Source organism: Phalacrocorax carbo, chromosome 1, assembly GCF_963921805.1.
Source record: "Phalacrocorax carbo chromosome 1, bPhaCar2.1, whole genome shotgun sequence".
NCBI classification, from domain to species: Eukaryota; Metazoa; Chordata; class Aves; order Suliformes; family Phalacrocoracidae; genus Phalacrocorax; species Phalacrocorax carbo.
In genome coordinates, this window is record NC_087513.1 from 54,947,252 (window position 1) to 54,963,507 (window position 16,256).

The following is a 16,256-nucleotide window of genomic DNA, read 5'->3' on the forward strand; positions in this document are numbered from 1 at the left end:
CGTGCCTACCCTGAGTTAGTGCTGAGCCCATACATCAAGGGCATATACTTAATTTGTGATGGTAATAATTAGTTTTCTGGCACTTACTAAAGCTTGCTTCAAGTCTGACCAAAAGATGATGGCCTCTTGTGAAGTGACGCCTGAACACAACCGCACTTGAAAGTCCAGAGAGTCTCTGAAACTGCCCATTTAGAATAAGCATAGACGTACTGCACATAGTTTAGACCATTGGTTTTATTATAAGATATAGTGTAACAGCGCTGCTGAAGCGTTGTAATTGCAGCTGGTGCTGGTATAGAGAGATGTGAAGACATAAACATCCAGAGTGCTCGCTCTGTTTTGCTGCAGGGTAGCTTTGCCATACGCTCAATGGTATGGCTGGGGAGAAGTGCTACAACCACAGAGCAGAACGTACCTAAGGCAAAGTGCCCCACTGTGGGCCACTGGTGCGCCTAGTGTGTAATGTAAGGGAACAAAAAAACCCAGGAATGGGCTGCGAAGGAATCTGCCCCAGCAGCATCAGGATGCTGACAAAGAAATGCAGTTGGTTTCTCCCTGGGAAGCGCGGTGTGGCCCAGTCTCGCCTAGAGAGTCATTGCTCAGCCCTTGCATGGGCATCCCCTGCTACAAGGGCAGAACATGCTCCTGTCACACCTGGCCCCCTGTGAGAGCTGAGGCTGTGCAGGGTATGACCAGCAGTGCCTATGGGCTGAACTGGGAGGGGTGAATTGCTTCAAAACAGGGACATGGTAAAGGAAGCAAAAGCTTGCATTAGATGTAGTAGTGGCAGTGGTCTTGCTGGGAGCAGTCATTTCCTCGGTAGGCACTCTCCAATGACCCAATGGTGATTTCATTATTCCAAGGGACAGGGTTTATCACAACCACCTCTCAATCCACACCCCCATGCCCATCCCCACCCCCCCAAAAAAGGGAAGTCCCTCTCTAGCCACAGGAACTGGGAAAAAACCCTGCAAGCAGGGTGTTGAAGGGGGGTAGGGGCAGCTTCTGCCACAAAACCCTCTGCTTAGAGCACACCTTCCCTTTTTTTTTTTTTCCCAGTGCGCACTGCAGAGAGGAACAAGATGATGAACCAGACCTTTTAGCTTTATGCAGCTGCCTGGGAATTAAGCTGTCAGTTCTCGCTTGTGCCCAGCCTGTAGGTCCCTGTGGCTGCACTCCCAGCCGTCTCCGCCGGTCCCTGGCCTTGCTCTAGTGGGGAGAGGAGCTGGACCTGGTTCCTGTGGTTGTGGTTGGCAGACCAACCCGGGCTGGCCTGCTGACAAAGGAAGCACGCCGGGCAGCACAGCAGGAGGAATGCTGTGACCTTTAACAACACAACCATCAAAGGCGAAAAAAAAAAAGCTGCAGTCATATGGCTTGCAGTCCTAAGACTCATAAGATCCCATTGATGTAAACATTTACTCATAGAAAAGGGCTCTTAAAAGTAGAGCTCTGTTCTCCCACAACGCTGGGGTTGAGCACAAAGCAGCCTTTGCCTCAGGGTAGGAGGCTGAAGGTGGGAGAAAGGCAGAGCTCCCATTTCCCTGGCCTGGCGCTTCCGCTGCATGCTTGTGCTGCATGCCTCCCAGCGGGGGGAGGGGGGCAGGGGAGCATCCAGGTGTGCACCGGTCAAGGACACTGTCCAACACCGTAACCAACTGGCAATTTCCTCGTCCCTGGGGACCAATGTCTTAACAATACCCTTCCGTTAGTATTTTTATATAAGATTGGGTGAAAAGCCAATAAATACACCCTGCAAAGTTGCTGTGTTGCCTGGCAGTGACAGTTAAGTAGCAAACAGCCATCCTCCAGCCACTCTGTGCTTCCAGTCACGCACAGGCAGCTGATTCTTGGTTCTCTGCTTGCCTGACAGCTCAGATCCCTGTACTGCCCTTCATGACCCGGCTCCGTTTCTTCATTTAAGTGTGCACCTTAATGACTGTTCCAGCCTGTTCCAGTCAATTCAGTCTGTGGCAGTGGCTCTGTAGCAGCCAGTCGCCAGTGCAGGACTTCAAGACCTGTCTCTCAAGGCAGCAATCGGCTGCAAACACCTGAAGGCTGCACACAAAAAAGTGCTTAGTTCATATTTGATGCTTACCCAAAAAAAGCATCAAGGCTGCTGTCCTGTAAGGCTGCAGCTGTGCTCAGAGCATCCCCGTGAGAGCTCACAAAGCTGCCAAACCAGCTAGAGGGTGAGACATAAGGCAAGTGACACACAGCAGGTCGAGCTGCCCCATGTGTGGTGCTGCCAGGGCCAACACAGACGCAGGGCTGTTTCGGGGAGCACTGCTGTTCATGCTGGGGGGGGGGACAGCGCAAGTCCCCACTGCCCTTCATGCAGCACAGTTGCACAGGGCAGGGACGGGTGGCTGGGGTTGCAAAACCCTACCTGGAGGTGGTTTGTGCGCTTGGAGCTTGGGGCAAGGACCAGCCACCCGGGGCAGGGGCTGACACAGGGGCCGGTGTCCCTGGAGTCCCAGCTGCAGGCGAGCAAGAAGCCTTCACTGATAGAGAACCTCAGGGGTAGGAGTAACGGGAGAGGGTACTCTGTTTAAAAACTCTGTGGCTTGGGGTGCCTCCTCCCCGCTGGTGCAAGGCACCTGTGCAGCACTGCCATCGCTTTTGGCTCATAAGAGGCACCGCGTGACCACACATTCACCCCCCTGCTAGCCTGGTCACAGCTGCAACTGGCACATCCACCAAGGCATATACTGACTCTGTGTGCCTGGCTACCACGGCTGCTTTAATTTTGCTGCTTTACCCAATGAAGTACTGTATCGCAGACCAAAAAGCAGCTCTGTGGCATGTACTTTGGCAGTTACAGCCATTTTACATGGTGATCTCCCACCCCTGCACCCACCCACTCCTCCTGCCCCTGCACATGGCACAGGTGCTCTCCGCTCTCTCACACCTCCTGCTCCAGCAAACAAGTCATTTCAGTTGTTCCATGGATTTTTCATCCTCAGCAAAAGCTTTGCTGTGACTTGTGGTCTCCCTCTCCCCTTGAGGGAAACCAGCCCTACTGTGACAGCCAAACGTTTAGGCTAGAACCTCACCCAAGCTGCAGTAACTCACTTCCTTCCCCCTCACGCAAGCTAAACTCCAGCGGCCTGACCAAAACCTCCCACTGCTCATCCTCCACTTTTGTAACCCAGGGCAGTTGCTTCGCAGTTTAGTTTGGACCGCCAAGGCCATGAGGCAAGAGCTGTTTATTTTGTTTTACTTAATTACATGTATAACATCTAGCACTAAACAGACCAGTGACTCCTCAGTGTAAACATCGGTAACTAGGAGTAATACATACAGCCCTGGCCCTCACAGCCATCTTCCTGTCACTTTCCACCTCCACAGCTGAGGAAGCTGGCAAAGAAGTCGCTGAAGAACCCCACAGGCCGACTAGTAACAGATCTGTGGCACACACACACAAGCAGACATTTCTTTCCCTGCTGCTACACCCCAGCCTGGGGCCGGGGGGAGCGTGTGGGGTGGCGTTTCCAATAGCATCAGGCTGCTGTCAGAAAAGCCACCAGGCACACCACTACCTTTCACAGCCTGACCATTGCGTGCTGCTTTGGTGAGACAAAGGAAATATCACATAAGCCGTGCCCTGTGTGCCTGGTGTCTCCGGATCTGCCAGGGAGAATGGGCCTTGGCTCTTCGTTAGGGATATTCCTGGATGCAAAGCAGTTTGCAGTGCATCTCACAGGCCCTGCTCAGACAAAAGGCAGACATCAAGCCAGCACAGAGATAAGGCCACCATGGCCCAAAGCAGCCACCTGGCTTGGCCCAGCCCTGGAGGCAGGTCCTGTGCTGCTACTGGAGACTGATCACTCCTTGATCCTATCGCAGTTTGCTCTGGGAATAGCTGTGATGGTGGGTCAGATCACTGAAAACCAGTGCCGCGCCTGCTTCCCATCAATCCCAGTCAAAGGAAGGGCCACCCAGATAGCTCAGAAGAGCAGAACGTGCATTTGGCTGCAGAGAGGCAGCCAATGTCAGTACAAAGTGCCTAGCAGGCAGGACAGGGTAAGGCAGGTAAGGCACAGGGATGTGGACATCCAGGTCAATTTATTACACAGATGAATGAAAATTTCCATTAAAAAAAATCCCATTTGGGAATACTGATGCTGGTTTTACAGGATCGGCCTCATGGTGACGAAATGAAAGTTGTATGACTCTGGCAGGCCCTGGTGTCGTGTGTGGTTAAACTGCCTCCAGGTGAAGACAGGGAGACCACCCTGTACTGGGGGGCCATTGATTGCAGTGGCTGTGAACGCTGAAGCCAGGCGAAAATCTGACACCTGTAATAAAGAACAGGAGTTCAAGGTAAAATGGTGGCATGGCGTTTGACACGCACCCATCCCACAGAGCAGGAACAGCTCCAGGAGATTTGGTAACAATAAAAAAAGTGAGCAAGGGGGAATGCATGCTGGGCAGGCAGCATTCGTCGCCTCCACAGAGGCATCTTCAGCACACTGGAGGGCAGCAGCAGAGCACAGGCCCATGCTGCCCTCTAGGCCTTGCATTATCCAAGCTGAGAGAGGCAGCACATCTGCCCTCAGGACAATCCTCCTTGGGTTTGGGTGTCTCCACAAGAGCCGGAGCTGCAGCAGACAGCCTAGAGGGTCTGACCTAAGATCTGCTGCGTGTTAAGCACTTGGACTGTCCCCTTGGGCACTGTCAGGGTAACTTAGGAAGGACAAAGGCAGCATGGAGTTAATGCCCAGACCCTGCCCTGTTCCTTCATTAGCTCCCAAGAGGTCGCCAGCCTGCTCTGTCTTCCCAAATTCAGAGACACTAACATTGTCTTTAGTCTTTACAGCAGACTGGCATTAGCTTCACTGCCAGGTTTTGCTTCTGCTCTGGGCTATTTCTCTCACATCCAGCATCACAGCCAGCATGCACTGACCTGCTCCCTTACCAGACACCTCTACACAGCAATTTTCTGGATTCAGCTTATAATAACCAGCTCTGGGAGCTCCTACCAGCCACTGCAGCAGGCGGCTGCCCTGGGCTTGCGCAAGCTGAGTGGACACACAGCACTGGCAATGCCAAAACAGCCTTCACAGGGCCCATCCTAGCAGCCAAACTCACAAATCCAGAAACGCAGCAGGCTGGTCCCCACGGGATGAAGCACCATACAACCTCCCAGCACACTGGGGCTGGGCAGCTGCTTATTCAGGTATTGCCCCTCACAGTGAAAATACCGTACAAGCTGCCTAGAAAAAATGCTGCTTTCTCCAGGACAGTGGGCCTAAGCATTTTCCCTGCATCCCCCAGAAAGCCAAGCGATCTTTAGCAAACTTTGCTTGAAGCAGTTTCACAGAGAGGTGGAGCCCTGCAGTAGGGTGACTCACTAGGAAGCCGGGCTTTCGCAAAGGTAAAGCTAAAATGAGGCTGAAAACACATTCCTGTGGGCTCTGGTGAGGCACCCACACAGTCCTCATGAACAGGAGGCTGAGGCTGTGCAACAGTGATGTAAAGACTCATTTCTGCCCTCTGCCACTGTGCCGAGACTGGTGTCAGGGACAGGAGATAGGACTCTGCACAGAATTACCATCTCAGGATCTGCCCAAGCACTGGGAAAGCATGAAAAGAGGGCACAGACAGGCCTGGCCATGCCTGCCCTAATGCCCAGAAACACAACACAGGTCTGACAGGAGTACAAACAGGCCATAGCAAACATTCAGCAGATACTGAAATTGAGATAATTTACCTTGGAGTCATAGCAGCCCGCAGGCACTGGAAAAGAAGGATTCAGGTCCTCCCGGCAGCAAATGGTGTTGCAAGGATTGTGTTCAGCATAAGGATCACGCTGGTAGTCTGGGCAGAAATGTGGTGGGAGGGGAGGAAGGAAGGAAGGAAGGAAAAGAAAACAAGTTAGTCCCCTCACAAAAAGCCTCTACTACTGATGCAAAGTGCCCAAGCCACTAAAAGCTAGGCAAGTGCGCAGGCAGCAACACAGGACTATCACATCAGTCTCACGCTCCTCCCCAGGTACCAGCTGGAAGTCAGTGCTTGAGACAGGACAGTAAGTATGTAGACAAACTCCTAATCCAAGACCATACATCCCAGGGCACCACTGCCAACCTCTAACCACAAACATCTGCAACTCCACATAACGAAAGCTTGCAGGAACTTTGTCAGGAGAGAAAAGCAGAAGATATAGGGAAAGGGGGGAGGGAGGGGAAGAAAAGCACAGCACTGAGAGCTTTTGTTTTCCTTTCCAGACTAAAATAAGTGGCAAAGAGCAAAGTCTTTGAACACCCATTGTAGTGGCTGCAAGCTAGTGGGGGGAAGGTGGACAAGCCTCACCATCTATGAGCATGTTGCCACTCACAGACCAAAAACAGCAGCAACACCCCACCCTGAGAGAGCCCTCCCAAACCCCAAGCCCAATAACCAGCGTGCTCCCTATAAGGAATTCCCTAGGGAATAAAAGTATAGCATCTAAAGCTATCTGTACTTAGAGATGAGCTTAGTGAGAAGTTAATTAAGCTGGTTTTAATTCAGTTAAGGAGAACCCAGTCAGGGAAGAGCAGAGCAGAGCACTACCTACCATAGATCATTCTGCCTGAACAGGAAAAAAAAAAAAGAGAGAGACCAAACTGACTTGAAGTTTTACACTAAATTCTCTGGTCTGATCTGACCTAACTTTTGCTTAGGATTGAAGGCTTTTAATATTAACAGGCTATAGATGTATTGGGTAACAGCAGCCCACAGAGTCTCCTGGAGTGTCAGAAGCTCTCTGGAAAGGTCAAACAGCAAGGCCGAGGGCCCTTGTTCTAGAAGGAACCCAGACATTTCTTCTGTTAGAGTAATTTTAACCTGGTTTCCTACCTCAACAGTAAATTTATATTATCTATTTGCTTTGCATGTACTCTGCGTCTAGGGTAGTACAACTCTCTGCGTGAGACTACAGCTTCCCATTATATTCCAAGAACTATAAGTAACACTGCTTTATTAAGATCAGCTCCACAGTACATAAACACGTGTCTTACTGTTGTATCTCATGATGTACTTCATGCTTTCCAAGTTGGTCACCTTGCCCTGGTCTCGACGGAAGATTTTTGCTCTTGGAGCAAGCTCGTAAGAGAAATCCATGCCATACTTCTCAACATATGCCGCATACCCACTGAGATTGTAGATCTTTTCGTGGAAAGGGATATTGTATGAAGGCCAATAACCTGCCAGAGACAAAACCCAATCTTTTAATCACTTAAAAAAGCTGAATGCTCTTGTTTGTATCAAAAAAGAAAAATAAACCATTTTCCATGCTGCACTGCCTTAACAGCATGTCGAGGAATAACATGTCAGCTGGTTTGAACACAAGAAAATAAGGCAATAGTCCCTGGCATGACCAGGGTTGACTCCCAGTATAACACCACTGGAGACTGTACCCAAGCAACCCGCCCCCAGACTTCCACCCTGAGGACTCATCCTGCAAAACAGCTGAGATCAGCTCTGCAGGAGTTTGAGGTGAACACGCAGAGCAGCCACAGCCCTCCTAACAGAGGTTTCCCTGCTCAGCCTCAGAGGAGCATAAGACCATTTACGTCCACCAAACTTCCCAGCAAGAGGCTTCAAGTCACTCCCTTTTCCCTCCCTCTTCCCATCTCACCAAGGCAGAGTAATACACCGTGCTGAGATGTCAGGGACGTACAGATGGATACACACACGCACCACAGAGCTAATAGGGACAAACAGGAGGCAGATCAGCAAAGAACACACACACACGCTTTGTGCAACAGTGGCTGGGAAGCTGTGCGTGCACACAGTGATAGAGGAGAGGCGATAGCTGCACCTTTGCCAGTGTCTGTCTTTGAGGGTCAAGAAGCGATTGATCAGCAGGGCAGACCCCTGCCCTAACTCTCCCAAGAGCAAGCGTGAATCCTGCGGTTCTGTTAACTCTGAAGAGCAGGGTTACTCTCTTACTATCTACTGAAGAGCCAGAAGTCCACAGAGAGTTTTAGGTAGGAAACATACAACTGCCTGAAACAAGACCAGTCTAGAAAGCAGAAAAGCTTGTAAAGAGCCAGGAGACCATCCAGGCCAGGATCTGGATTCAGCAAGTCCTGGAAGAAATAAAAATTATACCTACACCTTAACAGTCAATATTTTAAAAAATATCTTTTTGCAAGGCAGGCACCAAGGGCTGTTTAGACAGAGAGTATGTAACACAAGCTAATTCCAAGAGCAGCACACTTTCAGGTTCTCTCCAAAGTGCTAACGTTCTTGTTGTCAGAGGGGAATGTTGCTTCTCAAATCACACACACCAGGATGTGGCCTCAAGATTTACCATCTAGACGCTGGTAAATGCAGCGCTGCATGTATTCACTGCAGCCTATTACAACATGAGGAGTCTTGGCTGCACGATGCTCAAGAAAATCAACTGGGGCTCACTGGGAGTGATACACACAGATACAAACCAAACTTCCTGAAGGACGGACACACGAGACAGCTAAGCACTGGGACACTGCCTGAGCAGAGGCCTTACCAGCTTGGGTCCTGCCTAGCATGCAGCAGAGACGGGAATACCCTGTCTGCTGGCATTTGCTTACGTGACCTAGAGCCTGCCTGAAGGAAAATGGGTTTGTACATGTAGTGTTGTAATACAGGCGTCCTCCAGAAATGAGCGCACTTGCCAGCCTCTGATGACACCGGCTGGAGGACACAGATACATCAGCTTCCAAACCAGTAGGGTTAAGTTGTGATTCAAAAAGATGCTGTTATCTCACATGAACACAGTGCATACAGATGACCCCTTTCTCCCACCTGGAAAAGCTTTTGTTTAAATTGCTAAACCAGAAGAAGCTATGTGGAGTTCTCCAGCAAGTGCTCTTCTGTGTCTCAGGCTCTGCAAGACTGCAAATGCCATGCAGACAGTGCAGCACCAACCTAAGGCAGGCTTTACCCAAGGGCTGCTATAAGCCAGTGAAACCTGCCTGTCCTGGCAGGGTGAACAGTGACAAAAACGAGTCAGAGAGAGTGTAAGGTTGAGAGGGGGGTGAGGAGGACAACATGAAGGCAGCAAAATTTCTCTGAAACAAAATGCCTCCTTCCTGCTCTGCCCACCAGAGCAAGAGATAGCAGCAATATCAAACACAGAGCAATAAGAAAATTAGGCATATGATGAAAGAGACTGAGAACCCAGGTTCTGATCTGATGTGATGCTTTTGATGCTGAAATGGATGCACTGCTTACTCATCATCAGGAAAAGTGAACTGCAGCCCACTCCTCTGCCCTGTCCCTATACTGGAGACAGTACTGCTCTCCCCCACCTCCTCTAAAGGATTCCCAAATTTTCTTTGTCAAGACACAGAAAGCACCTTGACATCTTTGCCTGGAAAGGGCAACATAAGATATTCTAGTTTTTAGAACTCACCTGCAGTGGTCCAAGAGACAAGCTGACACCAGGTCAGCTACTCTACAAACACTTTAAGCCAGAACTGCTCTTAATAAAGGCAAACTTCCTTCACCTGGGCTGCTCTGAGCACCAGGGGACAGGTCAGGGGCCTCCATGGGACTCGTCTGGTGTCCTTCGTGGCATGGAAGAGTCCAAATGTGGTGCTTGCATGAGCAGTGCTGGCTTAGAGCAGCTGAGGTCTCTTAGGAGCACTTCTGCAGTGCTTAGCCCACCCTGTGTGCTGAGGGCTGTCCTTCTAACATTTAAATTCCCAGAGACTGACTGCTGCATTTTCCAGTATATACAAGGTGCATTTAGATACCCGGAAAAAGCCATACTGTAAATGTAAAATAATACATAACTTCTAACACATGCTGTTACCATCAAGAACAGAGCAGCCACAAGATCTCCTAGGAGGGAATAAGTGGACACTGCCTGCCCAAGACCAGAGGCAGGCTCAGTCCTACAGCGAATCCCACACAGCAAGTCTCGAGTCACTGCTGAACAGGAACTCAGGGAACCCTCTAAGCCTGGCCTCTCTGCACAAGTGCAGCACTGCCGTGACGTGGCTGCACTGCTTCAAGTGCCAGAGCTAGAGGGTCTCTATTAGCTTGTTTGTCTGCACCACAATCCGTAACACAGCACAGAGAAGCCCAAGCCATTTCACCATCTGAACTACACGCAAACACTGGAAGATAAAGTGCAACAGCCTACTTTTTTATTTTCAACAGATAAAAGAGCCAGAGAGCATAAGGTAGAGACATGGGATTTTTCCAAATTATCAAGAAGAAACATCTCATAAAGCCATATTAACATTGTGGCAACACCTAAAATAAGCCAGAACTTTCCAAGTAGCTACACACAAGGAAAAATTCCAACGGGAAACAACCCCAGCTGCTAACATAAGTGGACTTCCAGTCACTTTGATGATGAACAGCAATTCATCAATTCACCTCCTCAGCATGTGGTTAGAGGAGGGAGCACAAAGCACCAGACACACACTTGAATTTGTGGAATGAGCTCAGGCTTTTAGATGCTGACATAGAATGTCTAGAAACCACTTGTGAGTGAAACCTGACGGTGGGTGTTTTGCTTCACCTAGATTTTTGTTTGTTTTCCATCAAGATGTTGCTATTCTTGCTATGGGATTAAGGAACCTTTTAAAGAGCAGATATCTAGCTGATAACAGAGCTCCAGAAAAGTTGAGGTGCTGAATCTAACATAAAACTTCTCTTGTCACCAAACATTTCAAGTAGCCCACGGCATCACAATTATTTAGTACTGCTTCAAATAGACCTCACCTTTTTCCTCATGGGTCTCTAAGACAGGGCAAAATAATACCAGAAAAAAAGCAAGCAAGCAGGTAAATTCTACTTTTCCCTCCCCTGCTTCTGAGAAACTCAGATGCTCACCACATTCCTGCTACACCATACAGGAGAAATGAATACAATGTAATAGACATGGCAATAAAGGCATGCTCAAACAAAGCTTTTTACCTTGAATGTCAGCACTAGTATTCAATAAACCCTTCCCAGGTACAAAGCAGAATTCTCCATCAGCTGGCACAAAGAGATGGCTTTCCTAAGCCAGTTACTACTACAGGAGCTATTACCTTTCCGGAGAATATTTGTTTGATCAGAATACTCCACAAGGGTTGGGATCTGCTCAACAATGTACAATGCACCATCATCAAGGCTCTTCTGTAGCTTGACCTTCTTCAGGTCCAGCACCATGTACTGGTTGTTGTAAGTCCCTAAGTATGAGAGCAAAGGGAGAGTTACCTGTCCTGCTGGGGAAGGAAAAGGGTACAAGGGGGAGAGGGAACACATCCGTTTTTATAAGATTCACATGAAACGGTACTTACCAGAGTTGCACTTTGAGAAGGTTTCTGCCCAAGTTTTGCCACCATCTGCCATCATGTTAGCAATGCGGACCCTCTGCCAAGCTAACAGGGATTCAGGCACCACTTGCTTAATGAGAGTTTGGTTGAACACACTGTTGGTAGTTTGCAACATTACCAAGCCGCTGCCTAGTATGTAAAAGTCATCCAGGGACACCAAAAAGCCTTAAACAGCAATAATAGAAAATTTGTTATCTTTGTCAACCTTTGATATACTCATAGAACAAAACAGAGAGACAAGCCAAGAGGATATAAATGAGTCAACATGTGTGTTAAAGATGAGATGGTGACTTCTACAAGTGCTTTAAGCCCACCTGTCAGTACAGGTTCTCATTTGTCATCTATCAAGACACAACATAACTCTCTGTCTAGAGCATTTGCTTCACATTTGCACCTGTCGTGGTTCAGCCCCAGTCAGCAACTAAATACCACACAGCCACTTGCTCACTCCCCCCACCCCTGTGGGACAGGGGAGAGAATCAGAAGAGCAAAAGCAAAAGAAAAAAAACCTGTGGGTTGAGATAAGAACAGTTTATTGATTAGAATAAAATAATAATTATTATAATAAACATTATAACATAATAATAAGGAAAAGAGGGGAAAAAAGGGAAAACACAAATGATACAACTGCTCGCCACCCGCCAACTGACGCTGCCAGCCCCTGAGCCACAACTGCCGCCTCCCTCCCCCAGCCAGCTCCTCCCAGTTAACATACTGGGCATGACGTTACATGATACGAAACATCCCCATGGCCAGTTTGAATCTGCTTTCTTAGCTGTGCCCCCTCCCCACCTTTTTGTGCACCTGGCAGAGCACGGGAAGCTAGAAAAGTCCTTGACCAGTACAAGCACTACCCAGCAATAACTAAAACATCAGTGTGTTATCAACAATGTTTTCATACTAAGTCCAAAGCACAGCACTATGCCAGCTGCAGTGAAGAAAATTAACTCTACCCCAGCTAAAACCATGACAGCATCCCAAGCTTGGAAGTTTCCACTTCACATATCAAGCTATATCTTATTCTTATGTTGAGGATTACATACTGTAAATGCCTAGTGAGTTTTTGTTTCTAACAAAGAAATTCCTTTTAAAAAATACAACAAAGAAAACCAAAACAAAAGTACAAACTCCACAAAGAGATTTTCATCAACCAGTTTCAGTTTTAGATTTTTATTCTGTAAGGACAACAGGTATTTATTTAAATTAATCTCTTCTGGACTAAATCAAGCCAAGCAGAAAAACCTTGCTTCTTAAAAGCATCTCCAAGAAATGGGCACCTCTTCAATCATAAACCACAGCCTGTATATGAGAGAAAGTTTCACCTACTCCTTTTTCTGATATGTTGTCACTGGGTTTTTTTTATGCCTGTCAGCTCTGCAAACTCAACACAGTGATGGATCTCCAGGCAGGACTCCCTTCCACCTTACATGCCAACAGAAGTACTAGGTCCAATTGCAGATCCCACACCAGGAGGTGGTATACAGAGCTGTAAAGGTCAACTATAATGCCATGGATATAGCATGGTGACTGCTTACAAAGCAGAAATAACTTGACTTTGAGATCCTCCAGCAGATACGCAGCTTCCAGGTTGGGGAAGCAAGTTTGTTAACTGAGCTCCTGATGGGGAAGTCATCCAGAACCCGGTCTCTTGGTAATGAGTTTTTAATGGTATCACCCTTCAAAGAGTAGAAAATGCTAAAATGCTGCGCAACAGCGTAATAGTTGAGTTCCACTACGAAATCTTCTACAGCAAGTTTTATTAATGCACTCTGCAAACAAACTAAGGTCAGCAACCTACGACAGCTAGAAAGACAATTTAACTCTGGCTCCTATTCCTGGGCTTTCATCAAAAGGCAGACCTTCAAGCAAAAGTAATGTTTAAGGGTTCCATTTCAGCAAGATGTCTTTAAAGTCTCACGTTCTCAAATCAGAACAGATCCAGGAAAATATACTTTGTGGTCACCTGTTCTCTAAAACTATGTCACTATAGAACAGGCAGCTGTGGTTCCTAGTATTTTATTCTTGGAGACAGAAAAGTATGTCAATAAATTATGTACATCAACAGCAGAGTTCTCTCTCAAATAAGTAAAGACAAGAAGAGAAACACCCTAAACCTGTCTCTGCCAGTATATTTTATACAAAGACATGCGATAGTCCAGCAATAAACTGTTAAAAGTCGAGTGCTTGCCCAAACAAAGACAGGAAATGAAATTTTTAAACAATTGTGATTTGAACTGAGTGCCAATTCCCATGTGGGTGCCAGTGCCAAGTGCCCTACTTCAAAAGAAACCAAATAGTTTTTTCTTCCTTTTCAATCAACACCTGAGGTAAAACAGAAAAACTGAACTCAAAGCAAGTGTCAACACAAGGAATGATGCTGAATTAACTGAAGTTTGAACTCTGTAATTCAAATAAATTGCAAAATTCAGCTAAGCTGAAAACAAGGGCATTTCCTTCTGGGCTTTAGGATTTAGTATTTACCAAGTTTTATCCTGCAATGTTTTATTGCAGACACCAGTGTGCCCTCCATGATACACCATTACTAGCCTAATTATTCTGAGACAACATATACTATTTTGACTTAAGGCATAGGCACCCCTGAAACAAAGGGAATTTAAAACACATACAACAGGTTTACCCAGGGCAAAGACATACACAAAAATAAAACCTGGGTGAAGCCTAGAGATATCAGCAGGTGTTTGATGTCCTCATGTCATTCTTGTCTTTTCAAGTATGTATGAGAATCCGTTGTAACTGAAACTGCTTTTTATGTCAACTGTTGTCTCACTGTACTGTTCACCTATTCTTTCTGTAAACCAATCTCCCATTTTTGTCAGCAACCTTCAATCATTTTTTTTCTTCTCTTCAGAGTAACATACTTAACAAGCCTGTGGCTCAGCCCAGAGAAAGCAGGTCACTACCCAAACCAGAGTGCTTGGGTCCTAATGGTAGGTTCCCTTTCTTAAATGAAGTTCAAAACTAACTGTTCAAGAAGAGGTCCATGCAAATGGATGGAAATCTTGGAAACTGCTGTCCCAGGAAAACTACAGATTTCATCAGTTAAATGAGCTCACTTCTTTGAATGCCTCAGTGGGGCAGCAGAGCAGTGACTTCATAGTGCAAGGGGGGGGGGGGGCTTTCTCTCTGATCTTTTACTAGTTATGTCTTGAAAAACACAGCATCCACCTAGCTTCTGTCATCGCATTCCTTACCCGCCCCAAAATGAGCATCACTTCACTCAACATTTGTGAGCAACTGTAACATGTCTGTATAATTTAAGTTCTCTCTGCTGTGCATAGATTCACCAACCACGTTAAGTACTTATGTCCAGAACTTGAACAAGACACTGAAGTCAGGGGTGCCCAACCATTCAGCTCAGAGACATTCCTCCATTCTGGAGGTTCACAGAGCTGGCCTATATGCAAATCCGCACAGATGCTTTCAACAGAAGAGAAATCTAAGACTACAAGTAGAGTTCAAGTGAGGATTAGGAAATGTGTGGAAATGAGCAGCAAGTGGCTAAACCATTCTGCAAAAGTAGAGATTACTACCACCCTTCATCTCCACTTGACTGTGCCTCTGCAGTGCTACTGTTGCTCTGAAAGGGAGAAAGCAGCAAAGAGGGGACATGCTGTAACAGCAGACATTTGAGCATGCTGGCAGGAATGTGGGAAACTGCTGGGGAAGCCAGGATGGGCTCTGCAATTCCTACCTGTCCTCCTGCCTGCTCAGTCATGGCACAAGCAAAGAAGTGCGAGGCCCTCTAGCTGTATCATAATGCACACGCTGACATGCATCATGGTTAGTGATGAGTCTTAGATCCTTTGAGTCACAACAAATACTGATTTTTGCAGTGTAGTAGCCTGTCTTTTGAAATTCAGTAAATAAACAATCTGGACAATTTTACTCTGTCACCCCAGGAGAAACTGGGGAGTTGGCACATTCCTTCTGAGAAGGCAAATGACTCCTTGAAGCTTTTCTGACACAGCTTTTGGACAGCAGAAGAGTCTTACTTCATACCCAATCTACCAGATGACATAAATCTTTTAACTACTGAATTAGGTGTCACAGAACGCCTGGAAGGACACCTGTCTTTTAATGTTGTTTCCTCAAAAGTCGATACTTCTAAGTACATTAGGTTCATGTTACTATTCAGGGAAGCTTATTAACATGGCCTTTCCTACTGGTTCTTAGTGTCTATCAGGATGGAGAATAAGAGTAGGAACTCGCATGCAGAGAACAGTTAAAGTTGTTCAAGTTGAACCATAGCCAGGACCTGCAGATTCCTTGGTCAGATGCCCTGAAAATATAAGGCTTCATCTCATCACAACATGGAGCAGAGGAATTTGGCAGTTCCCTGCTTCCTGCATGATGTCCCTAGATCATTACCAGGCCAGCGCTTTAGAGCTTACTCATCCCCTGGAAAACTGCAAGTTGGTGAACTACACCCACAGCTAACACAATTTGCTGTAGTCAATGGATCACGCTTGTCTGGTGCTTGGGATAGTATTCCGTAATTAGGCGGCCAGCAAGTACACTTTGCATACTACTGGTGTCTCAAACTTCACTGTAGCCATGGCAACTATGTTTTGCAACAGTTCTAAATCGATTTTCCTGGTAGAAGTGCACCTTAACATGACTCTGTCAGAGTCTACCCAGCACGAGCAAGCTTCTAAATGAGCCATCTCTACAGCCCTCAACAGTCTCAGAGAAGCGCACGGGGATTTTGTATGCTAGTGAACAGACCCTGACCATTTCAGCACAGTAGCAGATAATTTTCAGGTATCCTCCCATACAGCAAGTTTTATCAGTCTTACAAAACAGAAGACCTGTATTTCACTTCATAAAAAGAATCCACAAAAGGATCCCAAAGGCATCACCGCAGACACCCACTAGAAAAAAAATAATACATGCTCTGCATAGCTGATCCTGATCCCCAGTTTGAATCTG

The 16,256-nt window shown here is 47.1% G+C and overlaps 1 protein-coding gene across 1 annotated transcript in view; it reads right to left on the bottom strand.

Moving 5' to 3' along the window:
- Positions 1-4,049: 4,049 nt before the first annotated feature.
- PLBD1 (phospholipase B domain containing 1) overlaps positions 4,050-16,256 on the bottom strand; it is a 40,679-nt gene continuing 28,472 nt past the window's right edge. Inside the window, exons 7-11 of the mRNA XM_064452969.1 lie at positions 11,271-11,471; positions 11,019-11,159; positions 7,002-7,187; positions 5,717-5,823; positions 4,050-4,301 (exon numbers count right to left, since the gene is read on the bottom strand). Of these exons, the coding sequence (XP_064309039.1) occupies positions 4,134-4,301; positions 5,717-5,823; positions 7,002-7,187; positions 11,019-11,159; positions 11,271-11,471 (803 nt within the window). The 3' untranslated portion in view covers positions 4,050-4,133. The remainder of the gene's footprint in view (positions 4,302-5,716; positions 5,824-7,001; positions 7,188-11,018; positions 11,160-11,270; positions 11,472-16,256) is intronic.